Here is a 21418-nt window from a genome sequence, read left to right on the forward strand (position 1 = left end):
TGGCTATCTGCTCAAACAGGGCACAGAGACACAAAATCAAGTTACAGAATACTGATTAGAATGCGAATCTTTACAGCTAATCGGGTCTTAAAGATACAGACAATGTGAGTGGAGGGAGCATTAGGCACAGGTTAAAGAAATGTGTATTGTCTCCAGACAGGACAGCCAGTGAGATTCTGCAAGTCCAGGAGGCAAGCTGTGGGGGTTACTGATAGTGTGACATGAACCCAAGATCCCGGTTTAGGCCGTCCTCGTGTGCGGAACTTGGCTATCAGTTTCTGCTCAGCGACTCTGCACTGTCATGTGTCGTGAAGGCCCCCTTGGAGAACGCTTACCCGAAGATCAGAGGCTGAATGCCTGTGACTGCTGAAGTGCTCCCCCACAGGATGTCCCGAGGCATGGTACATTGGGGAAACCATGCAGATGCTACGACAATGGATGAATGAACACCGCTCGACAATCACCAGGCAAGACTGTTCTCTTCCTGTGGGGGAGCACTTCAGCGGTCACGGGCATTCAGCCTCTGATCTTCGGGGGCCTTCACGACACACGACATTGCAGGGTCGCTGAGCAGAAACTGATGGCTAAGTTCCGCACACATGAGGACGGCCTAAAGTGGGATCTTGGGTTCATGTCACACTATCGGTAACCCCCACAGCTTGCCTCCTGGACTTGCAGAATCTCACTGGCTGTCCTGTCTGGAGACAATACACATTTCTTTAACCTGTGCCTAATGCTCCCTCCACTCACATTGTCTGTATCTTTAAGACCTGGTTGGCTGTAGAGATTCGCATTCTAATCAGTATTCTGTAACTTGATTTTGTGTCTCTGTATGCCCTGTTTGAGAGCAGATATCCACGCCACCTGACGAAGGAGCAGCACTCCGAAAGCTAATGGCATTTGCCACCAAGTAAACCTGTTGGACTTTAACCTGGTGTTGTTAAAACTCTTACTATGCTGAATTGTGTCAGGGGGAGTAGCAGGGTAAATATGTGGGGTTATGGGCCTGGGTAGGCTCGATGGGCCAAATAGTCTCTTTCTGCACTGTTGGGATTCTATGACCCGATGAACTACACACTAGGGTTTTAATGGAAATGACTGCAGAGATAGTGGACCCATTGGTTGAAATTTTTTGTAACTCGCTAGATTCCAGGAGAGTACCGAAGGATTAGAAAACAGCCAATGTAACTCCCTTGTTCAAAAAGGGAGAACTGTAGGCCAGTTAGTTTAACATCTATTATTGGAAAGATGCTGTAGTCAGCAATCAAAGAGGAAATAACAAATCATTTAGAAAAGCTGAATATAATAAAACCTAGTCAACATGGTTTTTTGAAGGGTAAATCATGTTTGACAAATTTGCTCAAATTCTTTGAGGATGTGGTAGAGAGAGTAGATAAAGGGGAACCTGTAGATGTAGTGTATTTAGATTTCCAAAAGGCATTTGACAAGGTGCCATATAAGAGGCTGGTGCATAAAGTAAAAGCCCATGGAATTGGCGGAAGTATGTTAGCATGGATTGAAAGCTGATTGTCACATAGAAAACAGAGTTAGAATAAATGAGTCCTTTTCAGAGTGGAAAGATGTAACTAGTGAAGTACCTCAGGGATCAGTTTTTGGCCCGCAATTGTTCATTATTTATATTAATGACCTGAAGAAAGGAACAGGATGTCAGGTTTCCAAATTTGCCAAGAGTATGAAGATAGGTGGAAGTACGTGTTGTGATGAGGATATTGTGATTCTGCAATGGGATATAGATAGATTGGATGACTAGGTGAAAATCTGGTAAATGGAGGTTAGTGTGGGGAAGTGTGAGGTCATACACTCGGGAGGAGCAATCAAAAGGCAGGTTATTATCTAAATGGAGAGTGACTGCAGGTGAGTGAAATACAGAGGGACTTGGGTGTTCCAGTGCACGAATCACACAAAGCTAGCAGGCAGGTCCAACAAGTCATTAAGAAGGCAAACGGCATTTTGGCCTTTATTGCAAAGAGGTTGGAGTTCAAAAATAGGGAGGTTTTGTTGCAATTGTACAGGGTGTTGGTGAGGCCTCACCTGGAATATACATACAGTTTTGGCCCCCTTGCCTTAAAAATGATATAGTAATATTGGAGTCAGTTCAAAGGAGATTTACCAGGTTATTTCCTGGGATGAGAGGGTTGTCCAATCAAGAAAGACTAAATAGTCTGGGACTGTATTCCTTGGATTTAGGAGAGTGAGGGGGTGACCTTATTCAAACATAAATGATCCTGAGAGGGCTTGACAGGGTAGATGGTGAGATGTGGTCAGTTGTGGGAGAGTCTCGAACAAAGGGACCCAGCTACAAGATAAAGGCACAGTCATTTAAAACTGAGGTGCGTAGTAATTTCTTCTCTAAGGGTGGTGAATCTCTGGAATTCTCTACCCCAAAAGCTGGATCATTAGAAGTATTTAAAGTGGAGGTGGATAAGGCGGCACGGTGGCACAGTGGTTAGCACTGCTGCCTCACAGCGTCAGGGACCCAGGTTCGATTCCCGACTTGTGTCACTGTGTGGAGTTTGCATGGTCTCCCCGTGTCTGCGTGGATTTCCTCTGGGTGCTTCAGTTTCCTCCCACAGTCTGAAAAACGTGCTGGTTAGGTGCATTAACCCAAGCAGGTGCAGGAATGTGGCGACTAGGAGAATTTCACAGTAACTTAATTGCGGTGTTAATGTAAGCCTTACTTCTGACTAAATTATTAACTTTTATAAATATTTGATATATCGAGGAATAGAGAGCAATGGGGAAATGGCACAGAAAAGGAGTTGAGGCCGGCATTGATCAGCCATGATCATATAGAAACATAGAAAACTTCAGCACAAAACAGGCCCTTCGGCCCCACAAGTTGTGCCGAACATATCCCTACCTTTTAGGCCTACCTATAACCCTCCATCCTATTAAGTCCCATGTACTCATCCAGGAGTCTCTTAAAAGACCCTATTGAGTTTGCCTCCACCACCACTGACGGCAGCCGATTCCACTCGCCCACCACCCTCTGTGAAAAACTTCCCCCTAACATTTCCCCTGTACCTACCCCCCAGCACCTTAAACCTGTGTCCTCTCGTAGCAGCCATTTCTACCCTGGGAAAAAGCCTTTGAGAGTCCACCCGATCTATGCCTCTCAACATCTTATATACCTCTATTAGGTCTCCTCTTATCCTATGTCTCTCCAAGGAGAAAAGACCGAGTTCCCTCAGCCTATCCTCATAAGGCATGCCACTCAATCCAGGTAACATCCTTGTAAATCTCTGCACCCTTTCAATCTTTTCCACATCCTTCTTGTAATGAGGCCACCAGAACTGAGCACAGTACTCCAAGTGGGGTCTGACGAGGGCCTTATATAGCTGCATCATTATCCCCGGACTCCTAAACTCAATCCCTCGATTGATAAAGGCCAGCACACCATACGCCTTCTTAACCACCTCCTCCACCTGCGGGGCCGATTTTAGAGTCCTATGGACCCGGACCCCAAGGACCTTCTGATCCTCTACCGTACTAAGAGTCTTTCCCTTTATATTGTACTCCTTCATCCCATTCGACCTGCCAAAATGGACCACTACGCATTTATCTGGGTTGAAGTCCATCTGCCACTTCTCCGCCCAGTCTTGCATCCTAACTATGTCCTTCTGTAACTTCTGACATCCCTCCAGACTATCCACAACCCCACCAACCTTTGTGTCGTCGGCAAACTTACCAACCCATCCCTCCACTTCCTCATCCATATTGAATGACTGGCAGGCTTGAAGGGCCTAGTGGCCAACTCCTGCTTCTATTTCTTGTGTTCTTGTGTCTGAGGCAGGGAAGTTTGGGTAATCTCAGTGTAATTCTTCTGGAGAAATTTTCATAACACCAAACACTAATGACTTAATCTTATCAGATCCTGGGAAAGTCGCACTGATTTATTCATAGAAAGTTTCCCACACCAGATCCAAACATCACCAAGCGCGTCCATGGGGAAATCAGACTAGGCTGTAAGCTGCAGCCATTAAAGTGCTTGATTCCATTTTTGAAAATATGTTAGGTTTTGATTAAAAGTTTTTTAATTGTGTGACGGGGGAGATAAGGACAATTTAGAAGATTCTGTTTTTGCAGGCCACTATGAACAAAATGGATTTAGAAAAGCTCAGATGATTGAAATCCCCCTGTTTGGGTTTTGTTTGCACTGACTGAATTCTGAGGCTGGAGAGTTGACAGATATAAATTCTAGCAGGCACTGCACCGCAGGCGAATGTGCGGCAGTTGCATTCTCAGCCACCTGCCTGCTCATAGAATTAAAGAAAATGCCTTACAGAAGGTGGTCATTCAGCCCATTGTGCTTGTGCTGCTCTTTAGTAGAGCTGTCCAATTACTGTCTACCCCAGGCACTATCCAAGCCATTTCTTCGCATATTCCTATAACTTTGCTGCTGTTGTAGTGCATCAAAAAATGGAGGGCTAAATAGTACCGTTTTTGTTCCTTTATATAATGTGCAGTAATTGGCTGTATTGAATTGGTGAGGTGGACAATTCCTTTTAAAATTACATTTCTTTAATCTTTTGTGCTTATTTTAATCCTTTGGCAACATCTGTTAAGTTCTTGGTTTTGCGTAGGCGCTTGAACAGTGATTGACAGGGTGATGCCAGTCCTGTTTCTCATCCATCTGATGGTATAAGCATAGAGCCGTGAAAATGGGATCACAAGGAAGAAGTTTTTAAAAATATCCCTGTGGTGAATTTCTAGGATTGTAATGGCAGAGTGAGTGTATGTGGGCAGGTGTCTGGGCTGCACTGACTGGCTCAGTGAGTGTGTGCCTGAGCTGGCTGAGTGAGTGTGTGTGGGCAGGCATCTGGGCTGCACTGGCCCGGTGGCTGGGTTGCACTGGCTGAGTGAGTGTGCAGGCAGGCATCTGGGTTTCACTGGCTGGCACAGTGTGTGTGCCTTGGCCGGCTGAGTGAGTGTCTGTGGGCAGGCATCTGGGCTGCACATTCTTCCTTTTCCGATGATACTATTCCCTCTTGAATGTCTCAGTTGGACTTGCCTCAACCACATCCTCAAACAGTGCATTCCATATCTTAACTTGTATTTTCTCCTCGTGTCTCTATTGCAATGCCAATTACTTTAAATCTATGCCATCTCATTCTTGATTTTCCCATGAGTGGGAACCGTTTTATTTATCTACTCTATCCAGGTCCGCATGATTTTGAATGTCTCTGTACTCTGGTGAGGATTGTATCATATTCTAAGCAGTCTGGCCCTTGAGATGTTTCAAGGGTCTGTCATGTATAACGAATGCTGCAGGGCTAGGTTTCTGTTACTGGAGTCAGATCTCATTTCAGTCCTGGAATTTTTCATCTTGCTCAGTCCTGCAAGAACATATTATGAGGGAGCTTATTTGGTTGAGTCCACAGCTGAAGTTATTGTTTGAAATTTTGAATCTATTAGACATTACCTTGGGTACAGTGGTGCTGGTCATTCCCATAAGTGGCCTGAGTTTCCTTTGTGTTTGTACTTGCCTTAACCCCAATATGATAATAACAGAACCCAGGAATATAACAATAAAGGAAAATACTGAGACGCAGTGTGCTCTACAGCTAATGAAGTGCTTTTGAAGTATTGCCATTGTTGTAATGTAGGAAATGTGACTGTCAATTTGCACATAGGTGCTTCCAACAGCAAAACATTAATGACCAGAAAACCTGCTTTTGGTTGAAGGATGAATGTTTTCCAGGACATTGGATGCTACCAGGGCTATCGGCATTGTTGATTGGTTGCACGTGTCAGCAGGAGGTCCAAAATCAATACTACTTGCACTGTTTAAAGCATAGCTTTATTGTGCTGGAGCAACAGCAGTTTGCATTTAAATGGCACTTTTAATGTAGCAAAATATTCCAAGTGCTTTACATGATCATTAGGGCAGATGGCCAAATACTTAGTCAAAGAAGTAGGCTTTAAGAAGCATGTTAAAGGAGGAATGAGGGGCAAAGAAATTTAGGAAGGGAATTCTGGATTAAGGGTCTAAGTAGCTGAAAGCACAGCCACCAGTAAAGGAGCTGTTTGAATTGGGGATGCCAAAAAGGCCAGGACTAAATGAGTGCAGATATTTTGGAGGGTTATGGGGTTGAGGGAGATTACAGAGACAGGGAGGGGGTGAAGCCATGGAGGGATTTGATATATAGGTGAAAGTTTTAACATCGAGGTGCTGTTCAATTGGGAGCCAGTATCGGTCAGCAAGCACAGGCAATTAACATCAGCAGTGAGCTAAGTTCAGAGAGGGTAGAATGTGGAAGACTAATTAGGAGTTCATTTGAATAGTCAATCCTGGAGATACCAAGGGCAGGAATGAGGCTTTCAGTAGCAAATGAACTGAGTCAAGAATGGAATTGGCCGGTATTAAGGCAGTGGGAATAAATCATAGAATCCCTACAGTGCAGAAGGAGACTATTCAGCCCATCCAGACTGCACCGACTCTACAATAGAGTATATTACCCAGGCCTTATTCCCGCTAATCCCCCTAACCTACAAATCTTTGGACACTAAGGGGCAATTTAGCATGGCCAATCTACCTAACCTGCACATTTTTGGATTGTGGAAGGAAACCGGAGTACCCAGAGGAAACCCACGCAGGCACAGGGAGAACTTGCAAACTCCACACAGCCTGTCACCCAAGGCTGGAATTGAACCCAGGTACCTGGCACTGAGGCAGTAGTGCTAATCACTGTGCCACCATGTCACTGGGTCAAAATCATGGAAGTTCCTCCCATAAAAGCACTGTGGATGTACCTACACAACATGGACTACAGCAGTTCAAGAAGGCAAATCACCACCACCTTCTCAAGGGCAAGTAGGAATGGGCAATAATGCTGGCCTAGCCACATTCTGTAAATTAATTTTTAAAAATTAAACTAAATAATCCTGCTGCATCTGTGCCACAACCTACAACAAAGCTTCTCTCATCCTGCAGTTTCCTCAGCTCTTCAACTTTTCTTGACATTTCATTACCTGATTTGTTTCTTTGAGTCCCTGGTCAAGAAGAAGAAAGAGGCACATGACATGCGTAGGCAGCTGGGATCAAGTGAATCTCTTGAAGAGTACAGGGGGTGTAGGAGTAGAGTTAAGAGAGAAATCAGGAGGGCAAAAAGGGGACACGAAATTGTTTTGGCAGATAAGGCAGAGGAGAATCCAGAGAGCTACTAATACATAAAGGGCAAAAGAGTAACAAAGGAGAGAGTAGGGCCTCTTAAGGATCAACAAGGTCATCTATGTGTGGATCTACAAAAGATGAGATCCTAAATGAATATTTCTCATCAGTATTTACTGTTGAGAAAAGCATGGATGTTAGAGAACTTGGGGAAATAAATAGTGATGTCTTGAGGAGTGTACATATTAGAGAAGGAGGTGCTGGAAATCTTAAAGCGCATCAAGGTAGATAAATCCCTGGGACCTGATGCAGTAAATCCCAGGACGTTGTGGGAGTCTAGGGAGGAAATTGCGGGTCCCCTAGCCGAGATATTTGAATCATCGATAGTCACGGGTGAGGTGCCTGAAGATTGGAGAGTGGCAAATGTTGTGCCTTTGTTTAAAAAGGGCTGCAGGGAAAAGCCTGGGAACAACAGGCCAGTGAGCCTCACGTCTGTGGTGGGTAAATTGTTGAAAGGTATTTTGAGAAACAGGATCTACAGGCATTTTGAGATGCAAGGACAGATTAGGGACAGTCAGCATAGCTTTGTGAGTGGAAAATTATGTCTCACAAATTTGATTGAGTTTTTTGAAGGGGTAACCAAGAAGGTAGATGAGGGCAGTGCAGTTGATGTTGTCCACATGGACTTTAGCAAGGCCTTTGACAAGGTATCGCATGGTAGGTTGTTGCATCAAGTTAAATCTCACGGGATCCAGGGTGAGGTATCTAAATGGATACAAAATTGGCTTCTTGACAGAAGCCAGAGGGTGGTTGTAGAGAGTTGTTTTTCAAACTGGAGGTGTGTGACCTGTGGTGTGCCTTGGATCAGTGCTGGGCCCACTGTTATTTGTCATATTAATGATTTGGATGAGAATATAGGGAGCATGGTTAGTAAGTTTACAGATGACAATAAGATTGGTGGCATAGTGGACAGTGAAGAAAGTTGTCTCCAATTGCTATGGGATTTTGATCAATTGGGCCAGTGGGCTGACGAATGCAGGTGGAGTTTAATTTAGACAAATGCGAGGTGATGCATTTTGGTAGATTGAACCAGGGCAGGACTTACTCAGTTAATGGTAGGGCGTTGGGGAGAGTTACAGAACAAAGAGATCTAGGGGTACATGTTCATAGCTCCTTGAAAGTGGAGTCACAGGTGGACAGAGTGGTGAAGAAGGCATTCGGCATGCTTGGTTTCATCGGTCAGAACATTGAATACAGGAGTTGGGACGTCTTGTTGAAGTTGTACAAGACATTGGTAAGGCCACACTTGGAATACTGTGTGCAATTCTGGTCACCCTATTATAGAAAGGATATTATTAAACTAGAAAGAATGCAGAAAAGATTTACTAGGATGCTACCAGGACTTGATGGAGTGAGTTATAAGGAGAGGCTGGATAGACTGGGGCTTTTTTCTCATGAGCGTAGGAGGCTTAGGGGTGACCTTATAGAGGTCTATAAAATAATGAGGGGCATAGACAAGGTAGATAGTCAATATCTTTTCCCAAAGGTAGGGGAGTCTAAAACTAGAGGGCATAGGTTTAAGGTGAGAGGGGAGAGATACAAAAGTGTCCAGAGGGGCAATTCTTTCACACACAGGGTGGTGAGTGTCTGGAACAAGCTGCCAGAGGTAGTAGTAGAGGCGGGTACAATTTTATCTTTTAAAAAGCATTTAGACAGTTACATGGGTACGATGGGTATAGAGGGATATGGGCCAAATGCAGGCAATTGGGATTAGCTTAATTAGCTGGGATTAACTTGGCGGCATGGACAAGTTGGGCCGAAGGGCCTGTTTCCATGCAGTAAACCTCTATGACTCTATGCTGCCCGATTGTGATGAGGGCGCAGTTATGTGGTTGGAAGCTCACCTTGGGGTAAAATGAATGGAGTATCAAGTTTCAAACAGTCTGGCTCAGCTTCAGACAATTACCAGGGGGAAGGATGGAGTTGGCCGTTATGGATGGTGTTTATAACAAGGACCAAAGATAATGGCTTTATCGTCTTGATACTTAATTGGAACAAAATGCCTGCTTATCCAGTGCTGCTAGCTCTGGTGGGGTGTTCTCCCCAATGTCCTGGCAAATATTCATCCCTCAACCAAAATCACTGAAACAAATTATATGATCATTATCATTTTGCTGTTTGAGGGACCTTTTAATGTGTACAAATTGATATTCCCTACATTGCAACAGTGACTGAATGTCAGATAAGCAGTTTGATAATTTAACTATAGAAGAGGAATTGAGAAAAGTGCATCAATGTATTGCTGGGTGTCGTTAACATACATATATAAACTGATACTGTGCTTTCGGATGTCACCGAAATAAATGAGAAATAGGAGGTGGCCACGAATAGGTCTTTGGGGTCTCAGAAAGTAACAGTGCAGGAGCGGAAAGAGAAGCCATTGCAAGTGATACTTTGGCTATGATTAGATAGATAAGAACATAACTGGGCAAGTGCAGTCTTATCCAGCTGTGTTATCCTGAAGAGGCATTGGAGAAGGATGGTGTGGTCGGCTGTGTCAAAGGCAACAGACAGGATGAGAAAGAATAGTTCACCACCTTCACAGTCACATAGAATACCATTGTGATTTTGATAAGTGTGGCAGGGGCAAAAGTCAAATTGATGGGTCTCAAATTTGGAGTTTCAAGAAAGATGGGCACAGGTTTGAAAGGTGACATGTTAAAAGACCTTGAAGAGCAAAGGACTTTGGAGATAGGAGGATGGAAGTTGGGGTTGAACTTTTGAGGAGTAGGTGCTGGAAGTGATGTATGAGCTGTATCTGATCTGGGAAAGACGAGCATGGCTGAACATGGAAGAGAAGGGATCCCTAGGTTTTCTGACACCGTGCAGGATGTCTAGGTGGAGAAGGTGGAAATGAGAGCCATTCTGAATCTCTAAGGGGCCAGGAGACCAGCCAGCTGCACAGTGAAAAGGCAGTAGGAGCAGCTAGTCAATGTCAGAGGTCTGGCCCCAAAGACTTTGATGCAGTGCCTTAAGAAGTTCAATGACCTCAGGGTCAGTGAATGCATCTTCAAATGCCTTGTTCACTCAACATCCTTGGTTACTGCTCAAGTTACCACATTTCCATTATTCACCTACCAGCAATGTCTTATCGATCAGGGCTCATACCCAACAGTCCCAGTTGCTTCACATTACTCACACTTGTGAGCCTCAAACTCTCATCTCTCAGGTTGGGCACACTGCCAGCTATTGAAGGCAGCTACATCACCCAAGCATTATTGCATGATATTTACTGACTAACCTCCCCTTCCCTTTGAGAAGGTGGCATACCACCAAAGGCAGCAGGAGCTAACTGGAGAGGGACGGGGGCACATTTGCAAGCTTTTAACTGCCATGAAGCGTCTGTACTGACCATTATTGGCAGTACCATTGTTGAGGCTGTGCTCAGCAGTGGAGCTGAAGTAACTGAAAATAGATGGTATCCTTTTACCTAACCCTCCTCGCATCCCATTTCCTTTTCATCCCACAATCTCTTGAGTTACAAACTTCAGATGGTGTAAACATGCCACCTCTTAACTTATTCTCTCTTCCCTCATTTGCTGTGTGTCTTTCACATAGCCAAGAAATGCCACCTGGCCTTGTACGTCAAGAAGAGAAATATGATGAAGACACACCATTGCATGATTTCACATTCACAGCCACTAGCCCAGATATTAACACTGTGCATATCTTGGATGATAGATTAGAGGTGGGATCTGTACACGATGAGACACTGTACACAAGTGTGTTGCAGCTTGAGCAGCACTGGTTCCAACTCAGTGGTGTTCTGCTGCAGAGGACTTGAATTAAATCTTTGCTTGGGTAGGCTACGGTAGAAGGTTGACAGGTGTACTCACTTGAATGCTTGTGCATTGGGAAGCCTGCCAGAAAGCCTGGGTTCAATGTCAAGAAGCATGGAGGAGCCAAACCCAATTTGGCACAGGACTTTGGAACCCATTTTGTCTAGCATGGAAGTGAAGGTCAACTCGATCAGCATGTTCATGGAAGCAGCGTGTGATGCTGCCTCAAGCTCAGAATGCTGCCATCATGGCTGCAGATGGCAGTATCGGTGGCCCAGCAATCTGTCTTCCAAGAGATTATTAGGATGACTGAGTCACCACCTGGGGTAATGGCAGTTGCTCCATGGAGCGCAAACCTGCAATCCTCTCTTGGGATGACGGCATTCACCCCACTCTTGCTACTTAGCCTCTGTCCTTCCTGTTTCTTGTCAGTCAACCAGCCCTAACTGATGTAGTCTGAAGCCAGATGTTCTAGGTCCAGACCTGATCAAAGTTGTCCTTCAAGATCATTGCAATTTCCTTCATGCTGCATCTGCTAGAGGAAGGTTGAGCAGGTTGCATCTACAGCTTAGGAGAATGAGAGTGGATCTTATTGAAACGTACAAGATCCTGAGGGGACTTGACAAGGATGGATACTTGTCAGAGAAGTCTAGAACTAGCAAACACCGTTTAAGAATTAGGGGACCTCCCATTTAAGATTGAGATGAGATTTTTTTTTTCTCTGAGGGTTGTTAGTCCGTGAAATTCTCTTTTATTCCAGAGCACAGTGAGGCTGGGTTAGATTTTTGATTAACTATGGAGGACAGGCAGGAAAGTGAAATTTAGGATATCAGTTCATTAGACTCCTAGAGGTGGTGGCGTAGTGGTATAGTCACTGAACTAGTAATCCAGAAACCCAGGGTAAAGCTCTGGGACCTGGGTTCGAATCCCACCAGGGCAGATGGTGAAATTTGAATTCAATTAAAATCTAGAATTAAATATCTAATGATGATCATGAAACCATTGTCGTTTGCCTTTAAAAACCCATCTGGTTCACTAATGTCCTTTAGGGAAGGAAGTCTGCTGTCCTTGCCTGACTCATAACCCACAGCAATGTGGTTGATTCTTAAATGCCCTCTGAACTGGCCAGCAAGCTACTCAGTTCAAGGGTAATTAGGGATGGGTAATAAATGGTGGCCCTGCCAATGACACCCACATCCCCTGAATGGAAAAAAACAATCTGATTGCATGGCAGAGCGGGCTGAATGGCCTCTTCCTAACTCTTGTGTTCCAGTGTTTTGTGGTTGGGAGCACTAGGGCAGACACTAAGGGAATGCAAAAGGATGATTAGGTGATAATGCAGGACAATTTTAATTGTAACTTTGATAAGTATAGGTTAATTAAGGAAAGCCAGCATGGATTTGTTAAGGGCAAATTGTGTTTAACTTGCTTGAGTTTAGCAGAGAGGGATGATGAGTGTAATGCTGTTGTCGTGGTGTTCCTAGACTTCCAAAAGGCATTTGATAAAGAGCCACACAACAGACTTGAGGAAAGTTTGAATTCATGGAAAAGGGATCGTAGCAACATGGATATGAAATTGGCTGAGTTATAGGAAACAGAATAGTGATGAATGATTGTTTTTCAGACTGGAGGAAGGTTTATGGTGGAATTCCCCAGGGATGTATGTTGGGTCATTTTCTCTTCCGAACAAATATTAATGACCTAGACCTTGGTGTGCTGCTCACAATTTCAAAATTTGCGAATGTTGCCAAGCTTAGAAGCATTGTAAACCATGAGGAGGATTATGTAGAACTTCAAAAGGTCATGGGTGGACAAGTAGCAGATAAAATTTAATGGAGAAAAATGTGAAGTGATTCATTTTGGTAGGAAGAGAGACAATATAAAGGGTACAGCTCCAAAGGGGGTAAATAAGTCATTGAAGAAAGCAGGATGGATCGAGAATACGATTAATAAAGAATATGGCATTCTAGGCTTTATCAATAGGGGCTTGGAATAGAAAATCAAGGAAATTATGATAAAATTCTGGCTTGATCTCAACTGGAATAATGTGTCCAGTCTGGGCACTACACTTTAGGAAGAATGTGAAGGTTAGTGAGGGCGCAGAAAAAATTTACGGGAATGATTCCAGGGATGAGGAACTTAAGTTACATAGAATGATTGGAGACGTTGGACTGTTTTCATTGTAGAAGAAAAGGTGAGGAGATTTGTTACAGGCATTTAAAATCATATGAAGTCTGTACAGAGTAGATAGGGAGAAACTGTTCCCATTGGTGGACAGATTAAGAACCAGAGGGCACAGGTTTAAAGTAAATGGCAAAAGAAGCAGTGGAGACACAAGGAAAAGCTTTTTCATGTAGTGAGTTGTTAAGATTACACTGCCAGCGAGTGTGGTGGAGGCAGATTCAATCGTGGTCTTCAAAAGGGAATTAGATCATTACCTGCAGAGGAGTGGCACCAAGTGAACTGCTTCTTCAAATAGCCAGCAATGACATGACGGGCTGAATAGTCTTCTACATTGTAACCTGTGATTCTGACTTTTTTAATGGTTTTTATTTTTGCACTGTGGCCAAGAGGACAATCTGATGGTGAGTGACAGAAGGGAGGTTAAGAATTATGGGATTATTGATGAAAGGGTAATTGGGTTTGTGGATACTGGTATCTCGCATGAATTAGCTCTTCATGTACATCCTGGGTAGAAAGGGGCTGCCTTGGTTGTCACCTAGACTTCATCCCCTTACTCCTCCCCTCCCCATCCTCTCTACAGATTGTCACTGGATAACTGGTTATAGTCCTTATAACAGCAAGTTTAAGCAACACGCAGCAGAACACGATGAATCTCAAAACCCCTACGGCCGGGTACTGCAGGGCTCCTCCGGAGAGGACAGCATGCTAATGTTCTGCTTTATCACATCTTGTGTGGCAGCATAATGCTGATAAGTATGTGCATTTGTGGGTGTGTTGTGAACTGGAGTCATGAGCCATGTCATCAGTGGATAGCCCTTGTTTAGTTTGCTGTGGTGGCTGAAATACAGCTGGCACAGCGGAATGCCACATAATGAACTCATCATGATCACTGCCAGAAATGATCTGCATGGTGCACTGCCCGAGGCCACACACCAGCTGCACATTGAGGGAATGGAATCTTCTTTGGTTCCGGTACATGGCAAAGTTGACATGAACCTGTAAACCAATATGCGTGCAGTCAGTGATACCCTGCACCCTGCGGGAACCTACAGACTAAGCAAATGCGCATGCTACTCTGCTGAGAGTCCTTCTTCCCTCTTTTAGCAGCTTATCCTGCTCCTGCATGACCTCAGCTCATTTCTTCCAGTCATTCTGCATTCCAAGAGAGAGGCTTACCAGTGCCCCCATATCTGGGGGCAATTGCTTTGTGCAGCAACCTTTGAAGTCAGCAGAAAAGTCCTGCAACCCATGCCACACCACTCCCTGTAAACATTAGAAATTTGAAACAACAATGAAAGCACCAAAAATGTGTAGAATTGTCGCAACGGACGTAAAAAACAACCTAGCAGCGTTGATGATGTATTTCCCTGTTGCTTCAATAGATGAGCATTCAGCAAGGAAACCAGTTGTTCATCTAGGTTGGTGTTGGCTTGAATGTTGTTAAACCAAATCTTGATTTGCAGACTGTATTGCAAAGTTTGCATATAAAGACACTGCTGGAGGGGTAGAAAGCTTTGAGGTGTGTTAGATTGCTCTGTAGGCACCTGACTCTGTTCTCCTCAAATGCTAAAATTGCTCAATGACAGAGATTTCTCCACTTTAATCTGTCCAGGATTGTTATCCCCATGTAGTGGGGCCTAGTTAACTTTCAGAAAGTTTTTGTGTCTAGGTTTGAGAATGGTTGTTAACCCCTTTAATAGTTTTGCTGGTGGATTCTTCCTGCTGCCTTGTGTTTTCAGCTCTGCAAGCTTGAGAGGGCATCATCTTGATTGTGGAGCTGCAAAATGGCAGTGCTGCCATTAGATCAGTGTTGCACACTGATTGACATCATGAACAACTTGTCCTGCATACCTGCAATGGACATTCACTGCGCACTAATGCCTACGCCTCGATGGTGCCCATCCTGCTTCACAAGTGTCTGTGTGCTCTGAAGGTACTCACTCAGCAATCAAAAACTGGGCGCTGTAATGTACAGTTTCCCACCCCATATCTTTCATGAATGCCCTTCCGTACACTTCTCCAAACATTTTGAAGGCTGCTGTTAGAGTCAAGAATTTGCTGACACCTCGTGGTCTGGCATAGAACCATAGAAAATTACAGCTCAGAAACAGGCCTTTTGGCCCTTCTTGTCTGTGCCGAACCATTTTATGCCTAGTCCCACTGACCTGCACTTGTGTATCAGTTTATTAGGAATTCCTTCTCTGTCTCTTAAAAGATGTTCACAAACTGCTCTATTGTTCTCTCTCTTACAAGTATTATACTTTATCATAGAGCACACCCATTCACAGTCACTGGTTAATTAACCGCATCTGCAGAGGTAACTAACACTAATTGGTTCTGATTTCTGATCATGCATTGTTCACGAGATAGTGGTCTCTGCCAAGGCTAGCTGATCACAAGCTGGGAATGTGCACAACACATCTCGGCATGTTGTAACCTTGTAACATGCTCCAGCACAAGTGAAACCTCAGCATGATTTACTCAGCAGGATTTATCCCATGAGAAAGTTTTAATACTATTACACTGTAGAAAATGTTATAAAAATTATAAAGGAAAAACATAATCAAACAGTTGGCTTCCCACACTGCCTAATAATCACTTGTGAAACAAGGTCGGGTGTGGATGATTAAAAGACACGCACACACATGCACCCTATGCAAATTTGGAAATTGAAAACTTGGGAAAAGTGACAATGAGCTGTTGGATTGTTGTAAAATCCCACCTGACTCACTAATGTTCTTTAGGGAAGGAATCTTGCCATTAGTACCCTTTCTGACTTATATGGGTTCAGGCCCTGTATATTTATACAAATATTTGTATTTATAAGAATATAAATATGGAATATCTCCGATAATAGATTACCCTTGGAAAATTCTGCATGATAGCACCTCTACCAATCAGGATCCACTTCTCGACCAACTGGTATTCTCTTCTCATGCAGTATAACATTGTTGTTTCCTCTGTTATTGGTGTTCTTGCGATTGTCCTGATGAGGGCAAGACAAAGTTTTGACAAAATATATCTTGTTTTTTCAGTAATACTCTAGTTCTGTACTACCAAACGATTATTTATATTGGATGTAACGATTTGTTGAATATTTGGGATATATAGCTAACTCCAGATTATCTGGCCCTAGGGGTAATTTACAGAATTTCTGAATAATTAACCAATTTCTGAATATCCAAATGCTGGAACTAATTCTAGAATATCTATTCAGTGGATTTAACTCCAGAATAACTGATCAATATTACCTGCTAAGCTGCACTGGTGTATGGCTGCACAACAGCTGAAAGGTACTGCGCAGGCCTTATTATGGGATGAAATAATGCATTTGCCACTGCAAAAGAAAATTCGAACGGTATTGCATACTTGACTGGCAAAAGTGGACCACTGACAGAAACTAAATTTTAAAGGAAACAGTGTTGATCAGTGGGCTTAATTTTAGAAAAACTGAGACACAAAATGCATCCCAGTATATCTGCAACTATATTGCACAGCGTGAGATATAATAATTCCCGTTTGTATTTGAGGTGTGGGTCTAATTCCAGGATATCTGGAGTACTAATGTCAGACAAGGTGGGCATGAACCAATTCTGGAATGTTGGAAGGGTGGTGCTAATTGCACTCCCCAGGTTATTTGAAGTGCAGCATTATCCAGGCTACCCTATGATAATCTATGGTATAATTCACTGAAATATCTGTGCCACAAGGCTGCGTCTGGAATATTTGGAGCAATTAATAGAGTAATTGCTGCTTCTGGAATATCTGGAGCCAATTCAATAGTATTTGTGATACAAGGCAATCCTGGAATGTCTGGAATATGGGTTTCCTTGTAGAATATTTGGGATAATTGCTAACTCCATAATATTTTAGGTACTGGTCAATTGCCGATTTATCTTGGGTTTGGAACTAATTCTACAGTATCTGAGGTAACGGTGTTCTCCACGTGCTAGACGTATATGAGTAATTCCAGAATACCTAGAGGCATTGCATATAATCTGGGAGATTGAACTAGAAATCAGAAATATCATCATTGCCGAATTATCTCTGGGTATGCATGTCATTTTAGATTGTCGTCCTACTGAGCATTGTTGTAGAATAACTGTAGCACCAGATTACATGCAGAATATCTGTAGTAGTAGATTATATCCTCAATATCTGTACAGTCAGAATATGTGTGGTTACAGAATCTGCATTGTACCATTTGTATATCTATAATCCAAGATTCTGCCCAAAGATCCCGTAGCATCAGAATAGCTGCAGTACCAGATCACCACCTGAATATTTGTTGTATCAGTGTCTGTCCAGTACTGGATTGTACCTGAATGATTCTATGAATATTCATAGTGCCAGAATGCGTTTAGTCTCAGGTTACACCCTGAAGATGTAGCGCCTGAATATGCATATTCCAGATTATATCCAAATACCTGCAGTACCAGAATATTCATAGCACATATTGTCCACACGATATAGTGGCTGCAGGGATTACTTAAGAATATTCTGAGTTATTTTACTATTCCCAGATATCTGATATGAAGGTATAATCCTTATTTTTGAGGAATACAGAATTATTCCCTAAATAACTGAAATTCTCTGAGCTCTTTGCAGGATATTTGAGGCATACGTCTAATGTCAGAATAACTACTTTACTGGGCAAACATCAGAATTCCCAAGGGATCACAGCCACCCTCCAATATTCGAGGCACTGGGCTTCCTGTAGATTAATGTGTACAGCAGAGTCTCGTGTCAGGTGTTTGTGTTCTGTGCAATCCATACGACCTGATTCTATTCTGTAGGAATGAATGGCTTTGTGTTTTCTAGCCCTTTGTTTGTAACGTGGAAGATGGGCCGAGATAAACGCCTGCGAGGCTGCATTGGGACCTTCTCTGCCATGAACCTCCATTCAGGACTCAGGGAATACACACTTACCAGGTAAGAACACTTAAGTTCTCCAAGTAATGATAAAAATCCAAGATGAGGACAAAAGGATTGCCTTGCCAATGTGAAAATGCGCTCCCCAGCCTCTCAACTTCTCATTGATATAACTAGCAGAGCCGAGTTGGGCTGAAAGCCTATGCTGCAGAGGTTGGATAGTGGTTTATTTTATGCATGTCGTGGTATTGGAGCCACTATTAATGGAAATTCTGGAAGTCTCCACATCTGCTGATTGTCACATAGTGATAGGCAGACTTTGTAATGTGTAACAATTGGTCAGGCTGCAGACTGAGAGCATGAGATGACCTACGCAGTGATTGGTACTGGGGGTAACCCGAGTACCCCTGAATGGAATAGGGGGTGAAAAGCTGTGTAGCTCCTTACTGGGTGACCTGCAGCTCCTAATGTTTGGGGAGGGCAGTGGAATTGTATAGGGCCTGACTGAAAAGACAGGTCTCCAGCTGAAGGAGGGAAAACCAGCATGCTCTTTGGTTTGGTGAGATGGCAGCGAGGGTTGACTGGAGAAATAACCTTTGTAGTTTATGATTTTGATGAGGGCGGGGGTGTGGTAGCATAATAGACACTTTCTAATGCTCTGAAAGAAACAAATTCCTGACTTTTGATTTAACCAACAACCTCCACCTGTTGATTGTCTGTCTGCTAATTTAGTTTAATTGTATGCAGATGGTGGGGGACATTCGCTGGTGATTCACTTGAGCCCCATAAATAAACACAGGCTGAAACTATGATTGTTGGATTAATGTGTATCTGCAAATAAATGAAAACATGTGTAAAGGTTGGCTCCAGTTCTATCCTTCATCAACTATCTTTCTGGATTATAACAGATCCCACAAATCATCATTACCCAGATTCTCAGCTTCTCCTTCATGCGTAGTGGTCTATCAATATCACAAAATATCCAGCCTAATCTTATCTTTCTCTGCTCACAGTGCTCTTAAGGACAGCCGCTTCCCCCCGCTGACTCGTGAGGAACTTCCCAAACTCTTCTGCTCTGTTTCGCTGCTCACTAATTTCGAGGATGCCAGTGATTACCTGGACTGGGAGGTAATGGAATTCCAGTTCACATTTACTGTCACCACAGGAAGATGAGGTGGGGGCTGGGGTAATCCTTTTAAAAAAAATTAAATGGGAAGTGTTTTTGGTACATTTTTCTCCTGCGCTCTCCCTTCATCTCCCAAAGGTGCTGAGTTGTTCTAGAATATGTTGCCCTGCAATGCAGGCTGCTTTCTGGTATCTGAAACATTCAAGTCTGGATAATGTGTGTTGCCCGGGGAGGTAGGGGGTTTTATTACAGCAGAACTGGACCGTGTTGTTACCTGATATCCTTCCGTGCATACTGTAGCAGGGCCGTTTAATGGTGTTGTTTCTTGATGCATGGAAGCCCATCACTGTTCCTGTAAATCAAACCAGTAGGAAATCTACACCCACCCTTTCAGGTCCCTTATGGTGTGCAACTCTGCCGTTGGGGCCACATTCTATTTAACTGTTTCTGACTCCAGGCAATTGCTGATGTTTAATCAGCTGTGTCAGCAAAGGCTCAATTGGCAGCATTCTTGCCTCTGAATCAGAATGCTGTGTTTTTTTAAATATTCGTTCATGGGATGTGGGCGTCGCTGGCTAGGCCAGCATTTATTGCCCATCCCTAACTGCCTTGAGAAGTAGTGGTGTGCCGCCTTCTTGAACTACTGCAGTCTCCTGGTGTAGGAAGACCCACAGTGCTGTTAGGAAGGGAGTTCCAGGATTTTTGACCAAGCCACAGTGAAGGAACAGCAATATAATCCCCAGCCAGGATGATTGATGACTTGGAGGGAAACTTGCAGGTGGTGGTATTTGTTGCCCTTGTCCTTCTAAGTGGTAGAGGTTGTGAGTTTGGAAGGTGCTGTCCAAGGAATCTTGGTGAGTTGTCGCAGTACAAATTATAGATGTACACTGGAAAAAAAAGTTGACATCAATGAGAATTGGGCAATCATGGATCAGGTTAAGTCTGTTAGTTTCTTACAATAATGGATCCCAATGTAATAGCCAGGCTTCTTAGTAAGATTCTCTGATCAACACGATTTATTTATCTCCAACATCAAGACCATCTATGCAGCTTCTTTTACTACTATCTCCCCTTCCTCGATTATCAACCTCCCACCCCAATCACCCCCCACTGGCTCCTGATCACCATATCTGACTCCAGGCACTTCGTCCTGGTCCTGTATTAATCTGGAGTGTTCCTTCATCACCTGTATGCCTTCTCCTTGTTTATCTCAATATTGAGGCTCAACTTCTGCTTATTAATCTCTACCCTGTTTAAGTTCAGAAAACTTTTTCTTTAGTCTCCTATGAGAGTGAATACTGTTAATGATTCTTTTGTCTCATCTCACTCACTCACCCATGGTGACTAATACAAGCTTCTGCAGAAAGATTTGGTCTCGAGTGGAATGGTTGTCAGCTGCCCCTCCCCACTGACAGAATGATGTACAGGCAGTAAGACTTTTGTGTCAGAACGAGTAGTGGAGAGTTCAAATTCCACTTGAGACACTTGAACATGAAATCCACTGACTTTCCAAAAATAATTACAACGATTCTATAAGTCCAATCTGGCTCCGTTGCTCCTTCTTTTTCATTGTTGATCATGATTCTAACAAAATGATTTCTTTTTACTGATCAGCTTATTAATCTTACAGCTATCACCAATCATTTTCTTATTCGGTCAGGTCCTGTGTTCATCTCAAAAGCAGAACATGTTTGAGGTGCACAGGTGAAGTAGCGTCCGAGTGAGAAAGGTTAGCATTTTGGTGTAAGCCTCTACTGAACTGGCTAAATACACTGGCAATACAAACATTACTCGTAGAGTTGGTGAATATTGCCAATGGGTCGTGAGCAGGTTAATCAAAAGGATGGGCAATCTAACAAATGAAATAGCAGCACATTGTCACCTTGCCTAATGGGGAGACTCATTTCTCTGCTTCCTCCTACTTTCCATGTTATCAATTGTCTGTGTTTCTCCTTCAGAAGCCAGAAGGAAAGGGGACAGAGCTAATGTTCTGTTGTAATATAGCCACTTGGTGGCGCAGCTGCATTCTCTAAGAGTAAACATTGTGTTGCACTCTGTGCATAGTCCAAGCCTTTCTGATATATCCCGTCATTGCATTGTGAAGAAACCATAGAAACCCTACAGTACAGAAAGAGGCCATTCGGCCCATCGAGTCTGCACCGACAACAATCCCACCCAGGCCCTATCCCAGTATCCCTATATATTTACCTGCTAATCCCTCTAACCTACGCATCCCGGGACACTAAGGGGCAATTTAGCTTGGCC

General features: G+C 43.5%; 1 protein-coding gene across 6 annotated transcripts in view; it reads left to right on the forward strand.

Moving 5' to 3' along the window:
- The window catches only part of LOC144491415 (AMMECR1-like protein), a 66843-nt gene that overhangs the window by 34999 nt on the left and 10426 nt on the right, over window positions 1-21418 (forward strand). For all 6 annotated transcript variants that reach the window (XM_078209208.1, XM_078209206.1, XM_078209209.1 and 3 more), the window contains 2 exons: window positions 17977-18087; window positions 19041-19155. In XM_078209208.1, coding sequence (XP_078065334.1) covers window positions 17977-18087; window positions 19041-19155 — 226 coding nt within the window. The remainder of the gene's footprint in view (window positions 1-17976; window positions 18088-19040; window positions 19156-21418) is intronic.

The sequence above is a fragment of the Mustelus asterias genome, chromosome 3 (assembly GCF_964213995.1).
Source record: "Mustelus asterias chromosome 3, sMusAst1.hap1.1, whole genome shotgun sequence".
In the NCBI taxonomy this organism is placed as follows: Eukaryota; Metazoa; Chordata; class Chondrichthyes; order Carcharhiniformes; family Triakidae; genus Mustelus; species Mustelus asterias.